General features: G+C 39.4%; 3 protein-coding genes and 1 non-coding gene across 10 annotated transcripts; 3 read left to right on the plus strand and 1 right to left on the minus strand.

The window, feature by feature from the left end:
- Window positions 1-359: 359 nt before the first annotated feature.
- LOC120573219 (gamma-aminobutyric acid receptor-associated protein) lies at window positions 360-3,990 on the plus strand. The gene is made up of 4 exons (XM_039822773.1): window positions 360-602; window positions 1,697-1,775; window positions 2,774-2,892; window positions 3,058-3,990. Exons 1-4 carry the CDS (start codon window positions 513-515, stop codon window positions 3,136-3,138), a joined length of 369 nt encoding a protein of 122 aa, XP_039678707.1. The 5' UTR covers window positions 360-512; the 3' UTR covers window positions 3,139-3,990.
- A 2,332-nt stretch (window positions 3,991-6,322) lies between these two features.
- On the plus strand, window positions 6,323-6,396 carry trnan-guu. The gene has a single exon. It is a non-coding gene; the product is annotated as a tRNA-Asn (tRNA).
- A 1,955-nt stretch (window positions 6,397-8,351) lies between these two features.
- gps2 (G protein pathway suppressor 2) lies at window positions 8,352-13,655 on the plus strand. 5 transcript variants are annotated; one of them, XM_039822784.1, is made up of 11 exons: window positions 8,352-8,477; window positions 9,014-9,131; window positions 9,955-10,064; window positions 10,211-10,326; window positions 10,447-10,526; window positions 10,640-10,719; window positions 10,962-11,133; window positions 11,429-11,512; window positions 11,645-11,721; window positions 12,057-12,164; window positions 12,750-13,655. In XM_039822784.1, the coding sequence occupies exons 1-11, from the start codon at window positions 8,352-8,354 to the stop codon at window positions 12,840-12,842; spliced, it is 1,164 nt and encodes a 387-aa protein (XP_039678718.1). In that variant the 3' UTR covers window positions 12,843-13,655. The 5 variants fall into 5 exon arrangements, with proteins under 5 accessions (XP_039678718.1, XP_039678720.1, XP_039678719.1 ...); XM_039822786.1 differs by having other exon boundaries at window positions 12,069-12,164; window positions 12,750-12,886; XM_039822785.1 differs by having other exon boundaries at window positions 10,211-10,323; window positions 12,750-12,886.
- Window positions 13,656-13,988: 333 nt separating this feature from the next.
- Window positions 13,989-23,152, minus strand: LOC120573228 (eukaryotic translation initiation factor 5A-1). Of its 3 annotated transcripts, none has more exons than XM_039822791.1 (6): window positions 22,758-23,152; window positions 18,828-18,997; window positions 17,117-17,221; window positions 16,057-16,188; window positions 15,332-15,404; window positions 13,989-14,539 (listed from the first exon to the last, which is right to left on the minus strand). In XM_039822791.1, exons 2-5 carry the CDS (start codon window positions 18,993-18,995, stop codon window positions 15,342-15,344), a joined length of 468 nt encoding a protein of 155 aa, XP_039678725.1. In that variant the 5' UTR covers window positions 18,996-18,997; window positions 22,758-23,152; the 3' UTR covers window positions 13,989-14,539; window positions 15,332-15,341. The 3 variants fall into 3 exon arrangements, with proteins under 3 accessions (XP_039678725.1, XP_039678724.1, XP_039678726.1); XM_039822790.1 differs by having other exon boundaries at window positions 18,828-19,000; XM_039822792.1 differs by having other exon boundaries at window positions 18,828-19,010.
- Between the last annotated feature and the right edge of the window lie 1,750 nt (window positions 23,153-24,902).

A 24,902-nucleotide genomic window follows, 5' to 3' on the forward strand; every position in this document is an offset into this window, starting at 1 on the left:
AGCAACGTTAACCGATACAGACAAAAATACTGTTTAATGTCGCATGTTATTTTTTGTTTCTTTTCTCTAGCTGCTAACTGCTGGGCCTCGGTCATATGACAAGGACAGCTGCCTCTTCACTGCCCTGCCCTACATATGTACGCGCGGTTGATCAAAATAAAATAGTTCCACAGAAAATGACATCCCAGATTTTAAACCACTTTAAAATTATTCATTTAAAAAGAAGGCATTTCTATTAAATAAACACCGGTTATCGGAACTTACCGTTAACGTGGTCTGGGATAGCCACAGTTTAGTCTACTCTGCGAACAAGACTCTCTGCAACGTCATGTTGTTATTGTATCCCTCCGCCACATTCGCACTAGGAAAACAGCTGTGGCGAGCTAAAAGCTAGTAGTTAGCAGCATCGTTTGTTTTTGTCGTGTGTGTCAGCGATTTGAGCAGTTCCCTGAACAAACCGCTATCGTACGACCTAGGAGTGACCGACTTGTTGTCTGTCATCTCTTTTAAAGATGAAGTTTCAGTACAAAGAAGAGCACCCTTTTGAGAAAAGGCGGTCCGAAGGCGAGAAAATAAGGAAGAAGTATCCGGACAGGGTACCTGTAAGTAGCTAACGTTAGCTTGGTAGCGCGATCTATGTTGTAATGCTAGTGCTATTCAGTCTGTCGTTAATTACATTCAGTGTTCGCAGATAACCTCTATCTATTATAATGTTGTTCATTTATAGCTCCACCTAATTATTCTATCTTTCTCTATAGCTAGTTGACTGCCACGTTAGTAAACAGCACACCAGGTAACGTTAGCTACAAAGCTAACGTTAGAGGTTAACCAGATAGAATTTCGGCCCGCACCGAGCAGGCCAGTTAACGTTAGTGATCCTGTGATCATTCCGTGTGTGTATTTATTTCAAGATAATATTACTAAATCATAACTATAATATAAGGTAATTTAACCCCACGCTGGTTGTAACCACCGTGGTGGTTATTACAGTAAAAGACATAACTACGGTTTTAAGTGTGTAATGACCGATTATGCTCTGGGTGTTGTTTTTGGCTGTATGTTGAAACGCTAACAGCAGCGCACCTTAAAATAGTATGTCAACAAAAAGGACTCTTGTTTACGTCACCCTGGCTCTTGAAGATATATTGTATAATACACAGCCATTGGCATTTTTGATGAAAACAACCACAATATATTCACGTTTGAGAAACTGAAATCATTATATATTTTTTTTTTTCTTAAAAATTAAATTAATAGTTAGAAATGTTGCTGTTTTAATTTTCTAGCCATCGACTAATCACTTAAGCTCTACAATGACGTGCTACTGCCTGGTGTGTGGGCAGGTAGTAGTCCTATTTTTAGACTAAAGAGAAGAAACTTAAGTAATTTAATTTTTGCACTCCGGCCAGTCCACTGTTCTAAATCCTTGGTCTGAATTGTAAACATAAATATACTGATGTCTTTCTAACAAAATACCAGGCTCTATATGCTGTTAAAATGAAACGCAACATTTGGTTTAAAAATATTCCAGTCCTCCTTGACTGATAACTTTGTGGTTTCTCAGATCCCTTTTCTTAAAAAGGTGAAACACTGTATTAAACTACTTTTCACTCGATACACACAGCCTTTGTTCAGTGGGAAATGTAAAAGAATCATTTGCAAAGAATATGTGCAATCTTGTTTTTTCTTTTTTCAGGTAATCGTGGAGAAAGCCCCCAAAGCTAGAATAGGAGATCTGGACAAGAAGAAATACCTTGTCCCCTCCGACCTGACAGGTAAATACTTTATTATGTGCCATAGGGGTGCACGATTCAGAAAATGTCTCGATTCGATATTGATTTTTAGGCTCAAGATTCGATTCAAAAACGATTCTCGATTAAAATAAAGGATTCACAGTATGTAAATGTAGTTACTTTTCCCATGTGATTGCAGTAGACCTTCAATTTAAATGAAAAGAAACACAACAAATTAAATGTATTTTGATATTACTTTATATGTCTTCATACAAAAAGAAAAACTGCAAAGTGCCAAGCTTTGGCCAGCTTTCAAAAACATTTAATTCAAGTATAAAATAAAACTGTTAAATAAAAAGAGCTTTTCGTTCAGAGTTTGGTGGGAGTTAAGAGCATTGAAAGAGTGTGTTGGTTGACTGGCATATTAGGTACTTTAGGTTGTTGTTTGTCCACGTCTTTAATGTTAATCTCTGGGTGATGGCGTACCATGTGAGTTCTCAAGTTTGGTGTGTTTCCAAAATACTTAACTTTCACTTTGCAAAGCCTGCATATAGCCCGATTCCTATCAAGTTCCGTCTTCCCCTCGAGGTTATAAAAGCCGAAATGTGCCCAAACTCTCGCCTTCACTGAGGATGGAGCAGGTTGAATAATTCTTTCTGTGAGGTTTGCCATTGTTTGCGCCAACTAAACTACTTCTGCTGCACTCGTTCTTTTGATTATGACAAGAGTGCCCAGGCGTCAGCGTGAATTCGACGCAGCGCCATATATATGGGAATGGCGAGCTAAACTCATTTCAGGACAATAGTATATACGCTGTTACAAAACGGGGAAAAATGAATTGATTTTTGGAATTCTATGACTAGATTTTGAATCAGTGGAGCTGGAATCGCGATACGAATGTTAATCGAATTTTTTTTTTTTGATTTTTTTTTTTTTTTTTTTTTGCACACCCCTAATGTGCCAAGTTCCTGGACAAAATGTAAGACACTAATACGGTAATATCTAAAATTGTATCAATCATGTTTACTCTCTTTTAACAGTGGGCCAGTTTTACTTCCTCATCCGGAAAAGAATCCACTTGCGAGCTGAGGATGCACTCTTCTTCTTTGTAAACAACGTCATTCCACCCACCTCAGCTACCATGGGACTGTTGTACCAGGCAAGGGGCATTTTCTACCTCACTGACCTGCTCTCAGACTCTTTATCAGCGTATTTTTTATTTACCCCCCACACACACACACACATACACACACACACTTGTATTAAAGTCCCTCTACATTTTTAATGTCCTACTAATATCTTTTTTTCTTACTCTCTTTATCAGGAGCATCACGAAGAGGACTTTTTCCTCTACATTGCCTACAGTGATGAGAGTGTGTACGGGAGCAGCCAAAGGGAAATCTGATCCCACTACCATCCCCCTCCAACCACTACTCACCTTTCTGAGACCTCCACCATTCATTCATTTAAATATTAAATCCAGCTCAGCAGCCTAGAGTTCCCAGAGTAAATATGTCAAATGCACTTTCACCACCCATACATTACCCCTCTCCCATCCATGTATGTCTTTATTATTCTGCAGTCGGAATTGTATTTGCCTCTACTTTTCTGTTCAGTAGCGACTTGGGTTAAGTGGTCTTGTGGCCAGTTATTTTTCTAGTGTCAAGTGTTAATTGACCAAACTTTACCGAAAAAACCTGAGAAAGAATTATGAAATAATGTTAGAACTAGGCCGTAAATATAGTTACCCCAAGGTAAAGGGAAGAAAGGCATAGTATGTGAGTTCAAATCAGCTCTCATTGACAATAAATATGGATTGTTTGTCTGCTTTGTTGGCTTGCAGGAGTATAAAGTTTGTTTTGAGTTTAGGTTAGGAAATGAATAGCATCTACCAGTTGAAGGCAGGTTATTTTGTGTCTGGCAGAGTAAAGGATAACTGTTTTGCAGCAGTTCTTTTCCTAGAAAAAAAAAACTAAATTGGCTAGGTGATTTATTTTTTAAATTCACCAGCCACTGGACTGACTGGAGTCTGTGAATGAGAATTGAGTGGGCTGCCCCGCATCTGAACTTAGCAAGGAGTATAATAGATTTCAGACTAAACAATCATCCTCTGCTTTCAGTGGTAAGACTATTATGTTGAATGCTACTATGATTATTGTTGTTGTTGTTGTTAATTTTAGATGGCTTAATTTCTAAAAGGTATTGTAAAGCGGAGTGAAATTTTCTCTTTTTTTTTTAAGTCTTTTTTTTTTAAAAACAAAACAAGATTTGAACTCTGTATACAGCTGCATTACTGGCTCTTTCTCTCCACTCATACATGATAAAAATGTGATGAAAAGCTATCTGTGTTTCTTGTCTTTATTGAATATCTATTTGTCACAGGATTAAAAAGTTAACATTTTTCCTGAGAAAAGAGAGGCTCACTCTTGTGGTATGGACTGCAAATTTACCTAATAGACCAAACGTTCTCCAGTCATATCAGCTACTGTGGCTGCTTAAGTAACGTGTGCCTTTCCAAGTTGTGCAAAGTTCATATTAACTTTGACTGTATAAGCTGGTTTCCATGGGTAAAGGTTTGAGAAACCAGGAGCAGAAGTATGACTGGCAGAATAAACAGGACACATCAGTAGCAGTATGTCCTTTTATCCAAACTAAATAAGAAGAAGTAGCTGTTAGAGTTACAGCTGCACAGGAAACAAACTACAAAAGTAATACATTTATAAAATGGCAAACTACTGACTTGCGTTTCCAAAAGCACTACAATTAATTGACCCAAGATACAAACTGTAGACGCGTGACTGATGACAGGTTTCACGGCAGTCCATGATTTTTGTCTGTTAAATCAGTTAGGAAACTAGCAGGTCAGTGCTTTCAGCTGTTAACCTGAAGGTTGGTTATTTGATCCCACCCCTGGGATGTGTCAGAGGATTTCTAATAAGGGGATAACTTCCACTCTTTGGAAACTTCGGCTTCTGAACTGGTTGCAGTTCCACTCTGGTTCCATATGAGGGCGCTCACGGGCAAGTGCAGAATGAATGGAGGTCTATGGAGCTATACCCCTCAAAATCCACTTTTCTCAGGATATAATTTTTTGTCTAGTAATTTGAATGTTGCATTTGAAAGGGGAGGCAAAGAAAATACACACTGCTGGGTGTTTAGATGTTTTTTAGAAGTCTTTTTTTTTTTTTGTTCTAAAAAGCCTTTTAAAATGTCAATGTCATACACATCGTACGGCCAGAGATACTGCTTTACTCACTTCCTTTTTTCTCTCGAGGCATCGACCATATTGGACAGGTTAGGCTCTCCCTGTCAATACACGTGCTAGAAAAGAGGTTTGCTAATGTTTTAAAGACCACGCCGAAATAATCACTCTGACATTCTGGTTCCACTTCGGATGCCGTCAAGCGGGATCTCTGGTCGTAATCAGTCCTTCACTGACCAATCAGCATGCATTAGCAGAATATTATGGGCAACAATTACTCAACCTGTAATGGCGTTTTTCCGTTACACGGTAGACTCGACTTAACGCGTCCGTTTTCCATTTCAGATTTTAGTACCGCCTCAGCGTGGCTGGTCATATAGCGGCTGCCGTAACCTAGCGCGACACACACACAGAACGTTGAAGGTGTGTTGTTGTTGCCACAGCCAGAAGACACATTTTGTTTAAAAAGAAGCTGGAGGCAGCAAAAAAAAAACAAACACCACTGGCTAAACTATTTAAAAATGGCGGGTTTTTTCAGGACACCCCCGTCTGTCGCTTTCACGTCACCTTTGGTATCGCCTCAGCTCGCTTGGAACCTCGACTGAGGTGGTACTAAAAAAAGTACCTGTTAGCAGGTACCAGGTACTTTTTTTTCATAATGGAAAACCAAAAAAGGCAAGTAGAGTTGAGGCAAGTCGAGCAGGTAGGCCTACTATGTAGGCCTAATGGAAAAGCGCCATAAGAAATCAAAAACAACGACTCAACCTGTAAGAAATCGAAAGGACATAAGTACTCGTTCATTAAACTTTCGACCTATAATTCATGTTGAATTTGCAAAAACTACAATCAAATCTGAGATTTCTCGACAATCAGGTGAAAGAGAAAAATGTAGCTGTCTAGCTCCATTGACTGCCATTCATTTTGCACTGGACTGCGATCACCCCCCAGTGGAACTCTGCTGGAACTGCAACCAAATTCGGTACACTGGGTTTTATAGGCTCTGGATTATGTGACTGAAACGCTGGGGAACGCGATGCTCCATTCAACTGGCCGCTTGATGGGCGTACGTAGCCTACCCCATAGAAAGAATTGGAAAAATTGGTTTGATATAAATAAATTATCACAGAATCTTGAACAATATGATATTTAGCAAACAATGGAAAAATATAACAATAAATATAGATGGTGTTGAAGTTTGAATTGGAATTGGAAATCACATTAATTACACAAAGGTAAAAATATTAAAATCAATATCTCTGTTACACAAAGTAACTCAATTTACTGGTATTCTGCATTATGAGCGTTCAATCAATCGAAATGGCATAGCTTTTGCCTTATATACAGGAGGGGCTTCAAGACAGAGGCCACGCCTTACACTGTTAAGTTCGTCTCTGTGGCGCAACCGGTTAGCGCGTTCGGCTGTTAACCGAAAGGTTGGTGGTTCGAATCCACCCAGGGACGGTATTTATTTATTGACCAGCTTTATGTTACCCGTATGAGAAAAAAACAAATATCGCCTACTTCTATCTTGAAAATATTTAAGGATAGGAGTAGATGAATCTCCAATCTTATCATCCAATCACTCCATTCACTGTCCAATGTTAGATTGGTTGAAGGCCATTCACGTTGCAACACTGCCAAATGTGAGATTGGATATAGGCCAATCACGGCGCACTTTTCTAATGGAAGAATAATGCTCAAACTCAGCGGGCATTTTTACTGCTTTCATCTGTCAGTAACGTTAGCCAGACAACTCATCAACGTACTCTAAGTAACTATTAAATGGCTACCCATACACGTTTTAGTCCTATTTAGACCTATCCGTCACACAAACAATCGTATAATTTTGTTGTAGGCCTATAGTGTCAAATAAGCCAACGTTATATGGCAACTTCAGATAGCACAGCTCGCAGTCGCTAGGAAGCTGTCCTTTTTCTGGTGATATTTTATTAAAAAGTAGCTACAGCAGGCGAGTAAGTAGCCTAAGGCTAACGTTAGTTATAAGCGGTGATCAGTGGAATGTAAGTAGCCTATTTACTATTAAATAACATTAGCCTACTGCACTTAACTACAAATTCGAGGTAGGCCTACTTGTAGACTATTTTACTCGTGTGTTTCCATTTATGCAATTAATATAACGTTAATCCACAACATTTTCAGGCGCGAATATTGCACTTTCTACTCCACTTCATTTATCTGACAGTTTTTTAGCCTTTTCAGATTACAATTTTTATACCCTTCCTGTCTAGTGTAGCCTAGTTTAATAGCTTTATGTCTTGACTGACCGGATGACTTGGTGAATAATTCATCTTTAAGAGACTTTAACTCCATAGTGTGGACTTTATTAACGGGACCCATGGCTCCCTCTCAAAGCTCAATAAATAGAATTTTTTCAAACATTGCAATATGCTAGTATAATAGTGGTAATGAGTTCGTTTTAAAAAATTAAGTTAGAATTGATAATCTAAAATGGTTGACAACAGCTACCTTTTCTTCTGCTGTTTAGCCTAAGACCAAAGTGACGAGGTTGGCATCACTTCTCACACGTCAGTATAGAGTAAATTTGACATTTATTTTTTTACATATAGGTCAACTAAACAACAAAAAGGTCAGTGAAATACGTAATTTTACTGTTAGCTATATACGGACCAGCTGCGTTCTAAGTCAGTTAGGCTATTGTTGTCAGTTGTTTAATATCTATGCTGTCAACTCTGTCCATGCACACCAGAGTCATCCACAGCCTGAAAAGAAAAAACAGATTAGCAGCATAATTTGCCCTCATCAACATCCTCCCTGTCTCCTCTGAGTCGGCGTTGTTCTCACATTGGAAAGATGCGCCGTGATTGGCATGCATCCAATCTGACAGTAGACAGTGAATATCTTGATTGGACGATGAGATTGCAGGCGACTTCGGCTGATAACCAGAAGGTTGGTGGTTCAAGCCCACCCATGGACTGAGAAAAAAACTCATTAATAACCTGATAACAGTTTATCTCTGTTGTCCTGAATTGTAGTCAGCAATAGTTAATTGTTTAAGAATACTACAGTTTTCTTTAAATTCATATTTGATATAATTTTGGATTAGGATGCCTGTTAGACCACTTGCATTATGATATTTACCCATTAAATTGATTGACTTGGTCAGATAAGAAGTGAATAACTAGACCATGTAAATTATGTAAATGGTGGACATTTAAAAAAATAAGATATTCTTTAAAGATCTATAATAAGATTTTCATCTCTGAGGAGCGTCTTACGGCATCCTAGTAAAAGAGGATGTTTAAGTTTTCTTTTTTTAGACTGGGGGATCTGAGGAATGACTGAGGTCACGGATTTATATTGGAAAATAGGCATCACCAGTGGGAGGCAGCAATGCTCTATCAGTGCCTAGTCTGCCGGAAAGGAAAAAAATAAGAATGGCTGAGGTTTCTGCCAAAATACAGGAGAAACTACAATTCCCAAAAAGCAACTCGGTGTCCTTTACACCCGGAAGCGCAACATCATCTCCCGGGCTGAAAACCTTTCGTCTGTTTATATTTTGGGTAAATGTTTTTAAATTTATTTTGTTCAACTGCTCCAGAAACAGTCAAGTCACCTCAAATTGAAAACCACAAGACGGTTAGGTTCTTATTGAACGACCCTCAAAGCAACAAAAGTAAGATATCCTGTCCTTAATTACTCCGCCACGGTAGACCTAACGTAAATAGATAACGTAACGTTACCATAACATGCGTAATGTTAGTGCTAAGCAGCCAGCTAGCTAACGTTAACTCCAGTTAACGTTTGTTCTTGGGGATGTTGGGGAAAAAACATCCCAGCCGCTGCTGGTTTGCATGTTTAAGCTCCACACATCTTCGTCCTAAATTATACCACAGTTTACAGCAGCTAAATCTAACATTGCTAACTTAGCTAGCTGTTAGCCGAATAGCAGCTAACCTGGGCCTTTAACCCTTGACGTTGTCACACCTGTGGTCTTTCTACTGGTTAACGTTACACTACGATTGAGATAATCGACACCATTACATGAACCCCGGATATTTCTTGTAACATTTTTACCACTGTTCTGTATCTACACCAGCTGGCCCCTCCGCTACCTGTTACCATGCCTGCCCTGCTGGACAGACCCAAGCTGTCCAACGCGATGGCCAGAGCCCTCCACAAGCACATCATGAGGGAGAGGGAGCGTAAGAGACAAGGTGCGCAGTGTGTTTTAAAACTAGCCTAGCCGTCACAACTGAAGAGGTAGAAGTGTTGTACTTGTGACTGGCTGCAAATACTACGTGTCACTCAAAAACAATGTGGTTGCGTTTCATGAATTCCCATTTGTTTAGTCCATTTTACTAATGCAATAATGGCTCTGAATTCTGCCTCCCAACTTTAGAACATACCCCAGCATCTACTTAATTCTTCTCCTAAATATGCATCGGTCTGTAGTGTACTCACTCAGAAATGCTATGATTATTACATATTGTGTGATAACTGTTGGTGTCTGTCTATGTGCTATACTTCAGGCATCCCCACAACCTTAAATATTCACTTTAGGATAGTATGAAACTATAAAGGCAAGCAGCTAATGCCATTTTATTTCTAAATATAATAATAATAACAACAATTGCTGCACAAAGGATTGTGGCTCCGAATAGCCAGAAAAGCATGCTGGCTTGCATACTGCAAAATCTGACCAGATGCAGTAGCACATCCTGGTATTTTTGGCACACTGCATTTTACATGCTATTTATTGGGACATACTAAATCTTTTTCTGGTCTACAAAAATAACATGGTAGTATGGGTATTGGAGGCAGGACATTTTAAATAATTATCAAAATTGATGGACATATTAGAAACCCATTTCAGTATAGTGCAATACGTAATTATGAAATTATTAAGTTCTGCAGAATGAATATATTCTCATCTAAGGTTATACATAAGTACATTTTATTTCTCATAATTTTTTTTAACTAAGGGATTTGAACCTGTTTTTCACCACCACTGAACAACATTATTATCTAATCTTTCAGAGGAGGAAGAGGTGGATAAAATGATGGAGCAGAAGATGAAAGAGGAGGAAGAGAGGAAGAGGACAAAAGAAATAGAGGAGAGGATGTCTTTGGAGGAAACCAAGGAACAGGTTGGGAACATTTCTACTGCAATCTGTGCTACCAACTCCATGTGGCATTTCCGTCTTACCTTGGGTTGAGACAAATAATATACGGCAAAATATATGGCAATTTTGTTTTCTTATACTATGATTCACAACCCCAAACTAAACTTTAGGTAATGAAGATGGGGGAGAAACTTCAGGGACTCCAAGAAGAGAAACACCAGCTCTTCTTACAGCTCAAGAAAGTACTTCATGAAGAGGAAAAGAGGCGCAGAAAGGAGCAGAGGTAGTAAGGATGACGCAGCTTTTCAGTACTTTCAGTACATAACGGTATGACAGAATTTTTTATTAAACCCAGAAGTTTACTTAAAGTATTTTTGGTATTCAGTTGCATTTTTGTCCTTTCCAGCGATATCACAACATTGACATCAGCCAGCTACCAGCCCAGCCTGCCCATGCACTCAGGGCAGCACCTCCTCAGCATTCAAGGTAAGGCAGTTTTCAAGTATTATTATGCCTAACCTATTTGGTTATCTGGAAAATTGTCTTTTTTTTTACATTATTAGTATTAGTCAACTGATCCTTCTCTTTGCCTCTCTTAGGCAGTCCAGTCAGCCACAGTCGACCTGGTGCGCTACTTGGAGAACGTAATAAACAGCTGTTCCCAGCGTCTGTGATTCCAGTAAGTAAAGGGGGTGTTTCACTCAAAGAACCAATGTCTTTGCATGAAATATCTATCTAAAATAACTTGCCGCAGATACTTGATTCCCGGAGATATGTAATTTCTTTGAGTCCTGTGTGTTTAGAATTTCTCTCTGATTTTTCTCTCTCCATTTTACACCTTTTTAATCCAAGTGCCTTAGGAGATGCAAGCATTGCGTAATACACTATTCAACCCTCCTCCTGCTTCTCCTTCGCTTTTAGGCACGTCACTATCAGACGCCTGGTTTCAGCTCGGGCTCAGCAGAGCACGGACAGTTCAGCGGGAGCCAAGGGGTCCATGAGCCCTACGGGGTGGCTCAGGCCCAGCATCCCTCCACCTACGCCCCTGGACCATCAGTACCTGTCAGTTTCGCAAGCAGCTCTCAGATCAGAGGTAAAGGACACTTGTCTGTTTTAAGTGGCAGGGATCACAATCATCTGTAATATAAGGAAACTTGCACATTGAAATAAATTTATATATTTGTCGTGTAGTACATACAGTCTGAGATTTCTCTTCAGGTTTTGTAACCCGGATATACTGTAAATTCCCTAGTTCAGTAGTTTTTCCTTGGGATTACATTGTCCTTCATGCTTGTTGTGACATGATCAGATCAATAATTTTAACCACAAGAAAGTGGACTTTAGTGATTGTTATAAGACAAAGCTTTTTGGCTTTTGTTCTCCCACAGGTGCGTCTGCGTTTCAGGCCATGCAGTACCTCCCCCACCAGCAGGCTGGCTACCCCGTCCACGGTCACTTCACCTCCCAGCCTGGTCGGTTCTTCTGTTGTTGTCGTCATCGTCCTTGTGTACCCACTGCTGTTTTGTTTTTAACCTGAATGTAAGCTCTGTATCTGATGTAAACAATTGTTTGGTCATCAATAGTAACCGTTGTATCTCGTGCAGGATACATTCCCGGAGCAGGAATACCCCTCCAGAAGCAGCTGGAACATGCCAACCAACAGTCTGGCTTTACTGATGCAGTAAGTAATGAAATGTCAACCCATTTTTATATATATATATATATTCAAGCATACACAAATTGAGAATTTTGAGACACTTGATAAAAAAGCATTGGATAATGTATTCAAAAAAGGGGGATAGTGTTTTAAAATGCTGAAGTCATACAAAAGATAATATTATGTCTAATTTGTATCAGACAGAACATAAAATGTTTTTTAAGTTTGCTCTTAAATATTTACTAACATGCCATTGTCTAAATGGTGGAAGCAGCTGGCATAAGCTTTATTCACCTGCCTTGTACTTCAGGTCATCACTTCCTTATCTGATTACATTTTATTTTGGTTCTGTCTTGTTGATATTCTCACAGGGTACTTTGAGGCCTATGCATCCACCAGCCATGCATCCTTCTGCTCCAGGGCTGCTGCCCACACCGTCGATGGCGGTCCAGATTCCCACCGCAAAGGTGAATCTTGAAACACACACACACACACACACACACACACACACACACACACCCACCTCTCTTTTCATTAAACCATTTATTCATCTTCATCGCTCCCTCTCTAATTCTGGCCAGAGGTGTGCGTATCTATAGCTATACAAGCAGTATATAATAGCTTTTCGTCTGGCGCCAGCCTGAAGCCTCATCAAACAGTGTTGTCTTCTTGTGTGTAATGAGCATCCCAGCCTCACAGGGCTGCTGCCATGGCTGTAGACCTTCAGGTTGTCTGCAGATGACCACCAGATTGTGCTAGCTTTTTTTTAACTAGAGGGCAGCGGTGCTAAGACTTGCGGCAATTGCTTCCTTTTTCGTTGCATTTCACTTATTTACATCTTCCAGCTGGTCCAGTCTGATTATGAGGTTATGATGTATTGTTTTAGAGCTGCTCCCAAACCCACATTTGTGGGTCTTCTAGTTTAGTTTTTCCATCATGATGTCTTTCTGTTTATGATGATGTACACTCTATTTACTGGAGAAAGGGAGAAAAAAACAAAACAGTAAAAATACGGGTCATTTCATCATGTTATTCCATGTTTCCTTCACCAGGCCCCATTCCAGAGCTCTCCCCAGGGTGCTCCTCGCCACAGCTTCCTCCCCCACAGCCAGAGCGGGCAGAGGTTCTACCACCATGGCAAGTAATTCGTAGCCACTTTCATCGTCACTGAGACGTCACAGCTTCACTCCAGATTCTGGAAAACCTTTTGGACTAGTAATGGATCGACTTCCTCCAAAAAAAAAAAAAAGAAAGTAATTTGGCTGAATAATGCCGCGTTCCTTGTGTTTTTATTTTCTGTACAGTATCTTTTCTTTTTTTTAAACTTTGATAATGAGTGATCAGCAGTCCTCATGCTTGTGTGCTTCTGTTAAAATCCAACTTTGAGTTTTACATCACTTCAAATGTTAATTTGTAAAATAGATTATTTGACCTACACTGTAAAGCCGTTCTGGAGGTGCATAAGTGCACTAAAATGTTAAGATCTTGTATAAACCAAGACTGAATGAAGCGGAGCTTGTTCTTTGTATACTAACATTCATAATTCCGGCATCAGTGGAGTGTTCAGTTTCTCTGCAGTGACTTTGCTCACTAAAAAATAGGGGGGAAAAAAACAAATAGTCAGCAACACTTAAGTTGAATTTGGAGTATGTGGAATAAATCAACATGTTTCCGCTAGTGTCACACGCACCCTGATAAGCACTACTAAAACTGAAACACATTGACTTAACTAAAAGAATCTATTTCACTGTGTTGTTGACTTCTGGTCGATCACATTCGACCGGTTAGGGTTGGTTACCATTAATTAAATCAACAAGATGACCATTGTTCTAACAAAATGATGGAGGATTTCCAGTGTTTTTTGTGTTGTCCTCTTCTACAGAATAAATGAAGTCTGAGTCTCTGCTGTTTTTAAAGCTTTTATGTTGCTAAATAAAATGAGCAAACGCCACGTCCAACAGTTTGTGTCATGTTTTCTCTTTTTTGGGCCATGGAGACATTCTGCACAGTTTGGATTTGAACACAAAGTAAGGATACCAAACAAGTACACACAAGTTATCTGCCTCCTGAATCATCACTCAAGGTTCAGGAGTAGGCCAAATAATATCCCACTCATATTCTCCAAAGAGCTCAGTGTAAAGTGGCCTCTGTAAAGGGGTTCTGAAAAAGCGAGTGAACAGTGAATGATTTTTGAACAGATGAGAATTTGTTCTTGAAGCAGGGTTTTTTTCTTTTTCTTTTTCTTTTTGACCCTTCAAATTCTTGAGATGAAAAGAAACGGAACCTTGGTGCGCCATGTTGGTAACCTTTGTTTAATAGACAGGGGATAAAGTAAACAGCAGGAGGGGCTTGTTCAGATCTCCAAAAGAAAAGTTGAATACAGAAAAGATGAAACCTAGTATTCAATCCTGTAATAGCACACACTGAACAAGCCTCAACAGAACAATGCAGATCCAGAGGCGAAGCCCTTTATAAAACAGGGAAACGTAGATGATAAAAAAAAAAACAGTATTGACATTACCACCACCTTTCTTTTCCCTGATGGTAGGTAGCTACTGAAGATCTGTAGACTTAATCAATAGTGAGAGAACTTCCTCTACACCGCTGACCTTTTAATCTATTTACATCTGTTTGTCCAGACTCAGATGTGGTTTTATGTGTGCATGTACATAGCGAATGTTTGTTTACCGTTAGACATTTCCAATTCTTTTCTAACAACCCCAAATAGGGTCATAAAATAGAGAGAGTATGAAAAACAAAGAGAAAAGTAGGGGGGGGGGGGGTAGCATTGACGAGGCAATATTTCCTCCTTTTTCCTAGGTCCAGCAGATCTCGTTTGCCCCTGAAACAGAAATACCCAACAATTACAACAATGCTACAAGCTGTTTCTTAGAGGAATACTGGAAGCGACTGGCTAGATGAGGCTGTAAAATAAAGTGCAACCCACAGAACAAAATACGTCATTGCTCAAAAGTACAATATGAACCGTAAGCTTTTATTTATATTCAATGCTACATAAAAATGATACACATGCTCATAATAGTGTTAACATGAGACAAAAAAACGCATTAAGGGGTAGGCAAATCCACAGTGGCACACTGCTCAGTAACCATCACTTCACACAGGCTTCAAATTTAGATTACACTCATCAAATAAGTTACATTTCGTCAATTAGGAATCTTGAAAATTTCAGCTGATCTCTAGTATGTACAGTTTAAACAAACATATAAATGAAAAAGTCATTGTGCAATAATATGGAAAACGTGGAGATATCCAGTGTAGTGGATATGCATAATTGTAAATTGCAAATATAATATTTTTTATCATATAGAAGGTCAAATCTAAACATCCAACTTCGGCCTTGGAACTTGTTGACAGGAGTTGCCTTCCCCTCGGTCCAATGATGAACAACTGTGCATGTTTGTGACATCACACACACTTGCACTGGCATGGCACGTGCTGGTGGCTTGTGGTGTAACACCCAAACACACACACACACACACACACAAACACACACACACACACACACACACACACACAGCCACACACTCCTCTTCAGGCAGGCTGGGATCAGGCGGTAGTTGGGGGGTGAGAGGACAGCTAAATGTCAACACAGCTGTAGCTCTGTATTTACCTGCAGTGGCTTATTTATTCACGGATTTGATGCTAATTGCAGCTTCTTCATCCATTGCATTTAGAACAGTGATCTAAAAGAGCAAAAAGATAAGACTTTTAAGATGTTATACTTTCTTCCTGCTTTTTTCTTTTATCTTAATCCCAGGTAATGGGCATCAAACTGGCTACAATTTGAAAATGAAACTAAGAAACGTGCTGCCTGAAGTCAAATTTTATCATATTGATTCTCAAATGTGAGGAGTTTAAAATTATTATTTGGCGTGGCCGGGTTGGATCAGTGGGTAGAGCAGGCGCACATATACTGAGAGGTTTATGCCTCGACGCAGAGGTCCAGGGTTCAAATGCGACCTGTGATGATTTCCTGCACGTCTTCCCCCTTTTTCTCACCTAGCTGTCCTGTCAAAATTAAGGGCGGAAAAAGCCCAAAATATAATCTTTAAAATTATTATTTGGGGCTTCGGACTGTTGGAAAATATCACATGAATCTGGATCTTGAAATAATTTTCCTCGCTACAATGTCTCAGACTCAAGACTCAGAAGGCAACTCTATATCAGCCAGCTGTAGTGTGAGTGTGGCGATTCCTAACGTTTGGAGTATATTACTGCGTTAAAACAATGAATGGTGCTCTCCACACCACAACGATAGCGACCGTGTCCCGCCTAGTTTCAGAACAGGCAAAGTAGACAGTAGAAAAGAGCGCGAGGTGAGGTGACAGCACTGACCAAGATCTCGTCTCCGGCTTCATGCTTGCTCTCTATCTCTTTGCCCAGGTCTCCCTCGGGAATCCTCAGATCCTCTCTCACCTCCCCGTTGTCCTGGAGCAGGGACAGGTAGCCCTCTTGGATCCCAATCAGCTGGCAGATGGAAATGTTGGAAACAACAGAAAAGAGTACGTAGAGTATTTTTGATACATGCAGGCATTATCTTTTTCCTCTTTCTGTTCCTGAACTAACCACTGAACTAACTGGTAGTGTCTTAATGTGTATGTGTGATTCATATGTTTATTATTGTAGCATACATAATGCTTATTTTATGTACCAACATTTCAGTTTGAATGGTTTCCATTACGCAGACTGTTTTGACTTCATGGCTATTTTTGCTTGCTCCACTCAGTATCATATAATCAGACTTTTTCCTCAACTGGGAGTGTGTTATTTGAAAGAAGTGGTTGTGTATCTGACCAAATGTTCTGAGTAGGAGTATGGAACAGACTCGGGTAATATTGTGTTTTGTACTGCACTACAATGGTACTGTTAACACACTGCACATAGCTATTCATACTGTACATATCTGTCTATATGGTTCATACTGAATATGCATATTTTATTCTGTTTTTCTTATAATAATACATTGCATTTATCTATATTATTTTTTACTACTATTATAATGTCACTGCTGCTACATTGCACATATCTGTACATGTTGTTCATACATTGTTCATATTACATAGCCATATTTATTGCGCACTTATAAGGTAACTGCTAATACACTGCACACATTTATATTTAATTTATATGACTCTAAACCACTTTCTGTAAACCAACTTTACACTACTGTCTACACTGCACTATATTTCTTGTCCTGTCTATACTTGAATATCACATTGCACTTTTCTGCTCTTTTTGCACTTCTGGTTGGACGCAAACTGCATTTCGTTGTCTTTGTACTTGTACTCTGCACAATGACAATAAAGTTGAATCTAATCTAATCTATCTAATATTGTATTTTAACAATATACTGGATTACGAGCTGCTGTCTCTTCAGCCCCTCCAGCTGTCTCACCTGGTAATCCATTCTCCGGATGTTGGGGACGTCCATGTTGTGGGTGGAGGGACAGATATCTTCATACTTCTTACCAGAGAAGATGTCGATACCGACCAGGTGGACCTGCGCCAGCACAAAACACGCAGCAAAAATGACAATCAGCTTTCTAACTGAAGTGTATCTCAAAACAAAATATCCACTTTAGAGAAGAAAAAAAAAACCTTAGCTTTATTTTATCAATCAGTATCTATAATAAACTTAGCACAAAAAGTAAGGAAATTTGTGTTTGGTAGATTATTTCTCTGTGGTAACAGTCCTTTTTGGCAATAAATCTTATACCGTTGGAAAGCCTTTTTAGTTCCCTTTCAAATTGTGCCCCATTTGTAAGGAACATGAATTTGTGGGATGAGCAGCAGCGCTGAGTATGTGGGTTGCGCCCATGAAACAATTTGCCAAATCTTCTCTGCCAATGCCAAACAGATTATTCTGCCATTGACTTGTTTGGTGTTTGGTGGATTGGATGATTGAAGTTTGAAGAAACAAGACATACTGGCAATTTAACAATTTATTCATTTCACAAACAGGAGCCTCAGTAGCGTGTGGAAGAACCATACACAGCCACAACAGCCTGGCACCTCCTCCTCATGCTGGTCACCAGCCTGGTCACACACTGCTGTGGGATGGCTTCCCATTCTTCAACCAGTATTTGTCGCAAGTCAGCCAACGTGGTTGTGTTGGTCACTCTGGCACGAACAGCACGCCCAAGCTGACCCCACAAGTGTTCAATGGGGTTGAGGTCAGGACTGCTGGCAGGCCATCCCATCCTCTCCACTCCCACATTCTGGAGGTAGTCTCTGATAAACCCCGCCCTGTGGGGGCGAGCGTTGTCATCTTGGAGGATAGAGTTCTGTCCCAGACTGTGGAGATATGGGATTGCCACTGGTTGCAGAATCTCATCTCTAAATCAGGCACCTGATTAGCAGCACCTGGGGGTACCAGAAGCTCAAAACAAGTGTCAATAGCAACAGCAGAATGGCAGAATGGCAGAATAATCTGTTTGGCAATGGCAGAAAAGATTTGGCAATTATTTTCATGGGCGCAACCAACATACTCAGCGCTGCTGCTCATCCCACAAATGCATGTTCCTTACAAATGGGGCATCATTTGAAAGGGAACTAAACAGGCTTTCCAACGGTATAAGATGTATTGCCAAAAAGCATTGTTACAACAGAGAAATAATCTACCAAACACAAATTTCCTTACTTTTTGTGCTAAATTTATATTTAATTTCCAATGAGTAAAGCAAGTGCTTGAGTGACCTATCCTTTAAAAAAGGTTAGTTGGGTAATAAGTGTATCACATTTAAACATCATTTATAGAACATAAACCTTTCCAAATACTAAATATTTTTAGCAATGGAAACAGTAACCCAGCAGGGACACTTTACTGTTCTTGTACAGACTGAAAGTGTCCATTAATGTGCATTAATATTAATGACTGTGCTCTAGTGTTTATTGCAGAGATAGATGGATAGTTTGTAGAGTGATAATTCATTGAAATTCTCCTAAACCTGTAGCAAGAATTGTTTCAAAACTGCACAATATTTATCAAAGTGAGTCCACGTTGGAAATTGTTTTTAGTTATTTGTCTGAATCATGCATCTAAGCCCAGCAATAATGTTCTCGCACATCAGCATCCCTTGTGTCCCAGCACTTCAAGATGTAATGACCTTAGCGTGGCCGTGTTTGCCAGTCTTGGAGGTGGACATCTCGACGATCTTGCAGGGTCGGCCTTTCAGCACAACAAAGCCATTTTTACGCAGGGCCGAGCACTGCATGGGGAAGGTGGCGGATGCCCCGGCATCACCTGAGGTGAAGTCCAGATCTTGGTCTGCCATGCCTGCTGTGGAGGCCAGCACACAGGATGTAGACATAAAAATAAACATTCATGGTTGATTCAGGAAAATGACAGCAGGCACAGTTACCATGAGATCTAGGAGGTGTTTTCACTTCATATTGTGACATAGGACAAAATGATGGGATGACGATTTAGTGATGCAATTTTCAGATTGAGCTGACTGAAATCAGTTCGTCATGTATTTACAAAGATATGATGTTGTTGGATATGATACCAAAAACAATACTTTTTCCATATCTTATTTTGGTAAATATAATATATTTTTCTATGAAACTTTTTTCATCAAACGAAAAGGGCGTTTTCCAAACCCTCAAACATGTTCCCTAAACACAACCATAAAAGTTTGCCTGAAGAAAACACAGTATAAAACTGCCAAAAAGATAATTTAAAACAGTAAATATCTGATTAAAGGATAAGTAAACAAGACTACAAATATGGCCAGGCGTTCAATACCAACTTTTGATACTTGTCAGGGTAACACTTTACAATAAGGTACACAAAAAAATAGGTAATCGTTACCCTTCTGAAAATGGGTAACCACCCTTTTGAAAAAGGGTAACTACCCTTCTGAAAAAGGGTAACTAATCATTCGTTACCCTTCTGAAAAAGGGTAACTACCCTTCTGAAAAAGTGTAACTAATCATTCGTTACCCTTGTGAAAAAGGGTAACTACCCTTCTGAAAAACAGTAACTACCCTTTCAAAAACAGTAACTACCTATTTTTTGTGTACCTTATTGTAAAGTGTTACCCTTTTAGATATACTGTGCTCTACAGTATTTAGATTAAGTATTTTAATTAATTCATCAGCCACACAGAAAACAATTGCCAAACTTACTGTAATACTTCATTTGATCTTCTTACTCTATCCTGGTGTTTACTGGGGCTGATTTAACTATTGACTTTCAGGTCAGACTCAACTTCATTGTGGTACACACTGGATGTATTGGATTTAAAGAGTAAGTAATATCTATACAGGTTAGTCCATGAAGTAAGACAAGCAGCCAGCCCGGGCTGCTTGTCTTACTTCTGCCTGGTGAATAGCTGTCAGTGTTGCAGCAGAGTGAGATGGAAAGTGAATGGAGAGTTGGCTGGTGATACCAATTAAAACTTGGGGGTGCAAAGGAAGTCACACATTCATATAATGCCGAGCTAAATAAAGCAACAGAAACATGGCACCTGTTAGCCAAACCAAGCCCAGTCCTACTGTACATAATAAATAAATCATGAAGTGAATTAAAACAAATTAAAAGTTAAAATTGGAGTTTAATAGGCTATTTAGCTGCAATTTGAGTTATCAATGTTCGTGGCAAACTCGTCATTGACGTAGCAGTGATGTAGCACACGAGCTAGTTCACTACAAAAAAAATGGATCAACTAACTCTAATGTTCAAACTAGTGAACATATTCCATAAAAAAAAAAAAAATTCAGAAGTTATGGGCTTTACTGCTCAATTAGCGTGGCTGTTGATCGGGTAAAACGTTAAACCGGGGCTAAACCCGCGCTAATGACCCATACATCCCCCTCTTCCCGTCGTGTTGTGTCTTATTTTTACAGTCTACGTTTCAGGCGCAAACACACAGAGCTCTGAAGCAGACCCGTCCGCCGCTCTGTCTGTCTCTTTAAGTAGAGATGAGCAGTGGTCAGTCAGTGTACAGTCTATGGTCCATGTGTTTTGTAGCTACATTAAATTACTTATTCTCGTAATATTACGACTTTTTTTTTACTCAAAACATCACGACTCTCCAAATCTCATCCGAGGAACATAGGTGGGCTGAGTTATATTTTGAATGTGCAGAAAGAATTTGAACATGAGCAGAAATCTTGCTGAAACACATCTGAGCTGTTAAAGTAGATCAATTAAAATGAATTAATGTATGACGTAATGACGTAGTGAGCCCTGGAGTTCTCCCACCAGTGGAAAAAGGTCAATATGCCTACCATAATAGTAATTCAATAAAACTCAGTGCTTTGTTAATATCTGTATTAACATCACATTTACACTTGCAAAAGAATATACCATGTGTGCTTAGCAGGACGTTGAGAAGTGTGGATCCAGAAAAACAAGCAGAATTTGAACACACACACACACACACACACTTCACGTGTTCCCATTAATAATAAATAATAATACATTTATTATAGCGCTTTAAAAGGTCCTCAAAGGCACTTTACATGGTAAAGACAAAGAAAAACAATAACATCAGTATAAAAACAACAGTAACACAGATTGCCATTTTTGATCCGTTTTTTGGAAGTCACCTGCAAAATAATAATAGTGTGCTTGACAGGACTTTGAGGGAGGTGTGGATCCAGAAAAAAACACACACGCACACATAGGCTTCATTCACTCAAATCCTAGCATCATTTATCATAGAATTTAAAAAAAAGAATTTAAAATGACCGCATGAACTTTCTTCATATACCGTTACTGGTTTCAACACTGTTGATAATAAAAATAACCTTTGGTTTGTTGTGGTACAATGAAAAAGAAGCATTAGCTTTAATATTGTGATTTTGAATATGCCGCGTGCATCATAAAGGGGGAAAAGAAAAAGAAATAGTTGGGCTATGTGATTACGTCAAACCTTAAAGTTTCTATTCTAACAATAAAACACTTTCCTCTAAAAGCAACAACAACAACAACAACAACAAAAAATCCTAACACTGTCTTTGCACTGTCTTATTGCAAAACGATGAATAATCCTAACAAAAACCTTCATTTTATTTGTGTGAAGTCCGACACGACCCACTTCCATAAATGCACACAACTGGCACACAAACACATACAACACTCCCTGCACTAGCAAAACAACTAAGGGGGTTTATACATGAATTCAAATGAATGAATGTATCATTGACGTGAGCAGGTGCCACATGCACATTCAAAGAGGTTACTTTCCCAAACAAAAGACACAGGACGAGTAAATTATGCCTTCATGTAGGTTGACTCAGCAGAGAGAAAGGGAAAGTTGATCTACAGGAGAATAAATAGGCTATTTGAAAGCAATGCAGACTGTCTGAGAGCCTTACTGCATTATATTCCTTTATGTTTTTAGTCACCTGTGTTTTCCTTTACATAGGATACTGTAAATAAAGACATTTTCACCATGAATTGGTGCTGTCATTTTAACCTGCAACCTTTGGGCAACTAGTCTGCCTCTCTACTAGGCTACCATCTGGGCTGCAACCGCCCAAGTTTCCCACCTATGTTTTCAACCAGCCCAGATTAGAACCGACCCTGCCACATAGGCTAGTTAGTGTCTATTATTTAACCACCTGTCATGTTGTAAACCGCACATATAGTCTACACGTTAAACACTGGTGCGAAATGTAGAAAGATGAGGCTAACTGCGGCCTAGCGCGTACAGAACGTGCCCGCCGTCGTAGCGGGTCCACGGCCACGGAACGATCCATGCGCACTGACTGCACTCGGGCCGGCCGAGGCCCTTCTGATGAAGAGAATCAAGTTCTCCAGGCTAAATAACGAAGCCACTTGAGCCTGTCGCGATATCAACGTAGACCTACAAACGGCCGTGATTATTTAAATCCTACGCTGACTGTCAATAAACCCAGACATAGCCTAAAGACATTGGTTGAATGCTGGCCCGATGGTGCACAATGTTGACTAAGTTGAGACCGTTTGAATATGTTAGCCTCAGACAGACATGTGCATAGTATATAACTCGTCTGCTCAGGCGCAAACACGCCCCGTCTATTGGATGTTTTGATAAGGAACTTACCCTAGTGGTAATAGCTCTCCTCTCTTTATGTTATTTATCAGCCTTTCTTCCCTTTAATTCTCCCTCCTCCTCTTTGCCTCCCTGTATCCGTGCTCGTCTGGCCGGGGTCTGTCTCCTCCTCTGTGGCTCGTTTGCGATGTCGCTCCCTTTTTCTTTAGCTAACGTTATCTCTTTTATTCCTCTTTCATTCCTGTCGTTTCCGCTGGCCTCTCTTCTCCCCCTGCTTTGTAATCCAGATTGCAGTTTACCTCGTAAAGAGGTAGGCTACAATACTGTTAAAGTCTGCCACCAGGTCAAGAAGAATCACAGCCCTGAACCCTGCTGTCTGTAACGTCTGTAGCCTATACTCAACCTTCTCTGTCTCTTCTTCGCCCAGCTCCTCTCAACAACACTATCAGAACATCAAAAAGAAATCTAAACACACGACTTCCCGTTGGAACTGTCAGAATAAAGTAGGCTATATTAAAATACGTTATTACAATGTTATTTGTGGAGTCATGATAGGCTGCCCCGGAAAAATGATCTATATTATTATAAAAAAAAAAAATACTAGGCTATAGTTTGACATATGTGCTGATAGCAATAGAGCTGTAATAACCAAAAATTGGTTGATATATCGACCATACCAATATATTGGTCATGCTCTAATGTACATTAATGTGTACATTATGTTACATAACATAATGTATAATTTGAAGTGAATAATTGGTAGCTCCCACTATCAGGTGCACATCAAATTCACATTATATTGTGACAAAGCTTCTTATGATTGCGCCTTAAATACCTTTTGATATGGTTATACTTGTGCTCTTTCAAGAAGGTAAGTATAGGCTACATAAATGGATTTGAATGCTTGCGCATTACTGCATATCCTTGTGAAAATGTCAGACATATATGTCTGACATTTTCACAAGGAACCTTGAAAGCTGTTTATTCATGTTTATTTAAGAATGCATTAAGTCAGTAGTTCAGCAGCTATTGTCGTTTTAATTTGGACAAACCCTTTTAGGCATTTTTTTTTTCAAAAGAAGAGGTGGATTGGAACACGTTGTGAGAGAGAAACAATAATTCGGAAAATTATGGTGTTTTTTTAGCTAATAAACATCCGTTTAATTTATTATCATGCCAATAACTAAAATGTGAAAAATACTGCCATAACAAACCTACATAATTATACACTCTTACATCGAAGGTCCAGTTCCAACTTTTCCGGTCTTCTCTTCCCTAATTTATAGTGGTTTTGGCTTGATGCTGCTCTCATCCGAATGCCCATGAAACAAACCTCGGCAATTTGGTATGTTCTGCGCATGCGTCGCTTTGCAGGGACCACTCCACTCTTCTGGATTTATATACTTCCCATGGAGCAACGTAGCCTAGACGCCACGACAAATGTATGCGTTGATCTTAGCCACGCATTTTTACGCATGTTTTGTATTATGAAAAAAAACACAAAAAAGTAAGTTATATCAGTTCCCCAAAATAAAAAAAAAGTGGCAAACTGAGCTTTGCTGCCATATTTCATCTGGTACAGACTATAGTGCCTTTACTTGCATATTAATGTTTTAAAATATTTCTAATCCAGATGAAGTGTACTGAAACTACAAGACATGGTTTAGGGTGTGTTCTGGACTTTTCACATTCACTAAACAGAAGTTTAATAAACAGGATCCAAGTATTATTTTCTTATAATTTACCCTGCATCTTTCTTAATCCACTGTGTCAGTGCTGTCGTCCTGTCAGTGTGCTCCTCTGCTGGCTGTAATTCCCTCTGCTATAGTAATAATTACAGTTCTAATTAGAGTCTTTTTTCTGTCCAGAGACTCATGGTTTCTGTGCACAGCGAATGGTTACGTTGAACTTGGCAGTCCTTAGAGCTGCTGGGTTAAATTTAGTGCTGTGAAACTGGATTCCTATGACCTATGTGCTGAGGGCTGTAGTTAAAGGCATAGTTATTGTAACTCCAAAAGGAAAATTCTTTCTCTCTCTCTCTCTCTCTCTCTCTCTCTCTCTCTCTCTCTCTCTCTCTCTCTCTCTCTCTCTCTTTCTTCTCGGTAATAATAGATTAACACATCATATATGATACTGTGAATAAAAGAAATCCCATCCATCATCCTCATAACCATATGAACCAAATGCATCATGTTG

The sequence above is a fragment of the Perca fluviatilis genome, chromosome 14, assembly GCF_010015445.1.
Source record: "Perca fluviatilis chromosome 14, GENO_Pfluv_1.0, whole genome shotgun sequence".
Taxonomy (NCBI): Eukaryota; Metazoa; Chordata; class Actinopteri; order Perciformes; family Percidae; genus Perca; species Perca fluviatilis.

Coding starts and splice junctions, on each gene's coding strand:
- LOC120573219 (XM_039822773.1), top strand. CDS start 513: ATGAAGTTTCAGTACAAAGAAGAGCACCCTTTTGAGAAAAGGCGGTCC. Junction 603..1,696: donor AGTATCCGGACAGGGTACCT/GTAAGTAGCTAA, acceptor TTCTTTTTTCAG/GTAATCGTGGAGAAAGCCCC. Junction 2,893..3,057: donor CCATGGGACTGTTGTACCAG/GCAAGGGGCATT, acceptor TCTCTTTATCAG/GAGCATCACGAAGAGGACTT.
- gps2 (XM_039822784.1), top strand. CDS start 8,352: ATGGCTGAGGTTTCTGCCAAAATACAGGAGAAACTACAATTCCCAAAA. Junction 10,327..10,446: donor CGCAGAAAGGAGCAGAGGTA/GTAAGGATGACG, acceptor TGTCCTTTCCAG/CGATATCACAACATTGACAT. Junction 12,165..12,749: donor TCCAGATTCCCACCGCAAAG/GTGAATCTTGAA, acceptor TTCCTTCACCAG/GCCCCATTCCAGAGCTCTCC.
- LOC120573228 (XM_039822791.1), bottom strand. CDS start 18,995: ATGGCAGACCAAGATCTGGACTTCACCTCAGGTGATGCCGGGGCATCC. Junction 16,189..17,116: donor TCCGGAGAATGGATTACCAG/GTGAGACAGCTG, acceptor TCCATCTGCCAG/CTGATTGGGATCCAAGAGGG. Junction 15,405..16,056: donor AAGCCGGAGACGAGATCTTG/GTCAGTGCTGTC, acceptor TTGCTCTTTTAG/ATCACTGTTCTAAATGCAAT.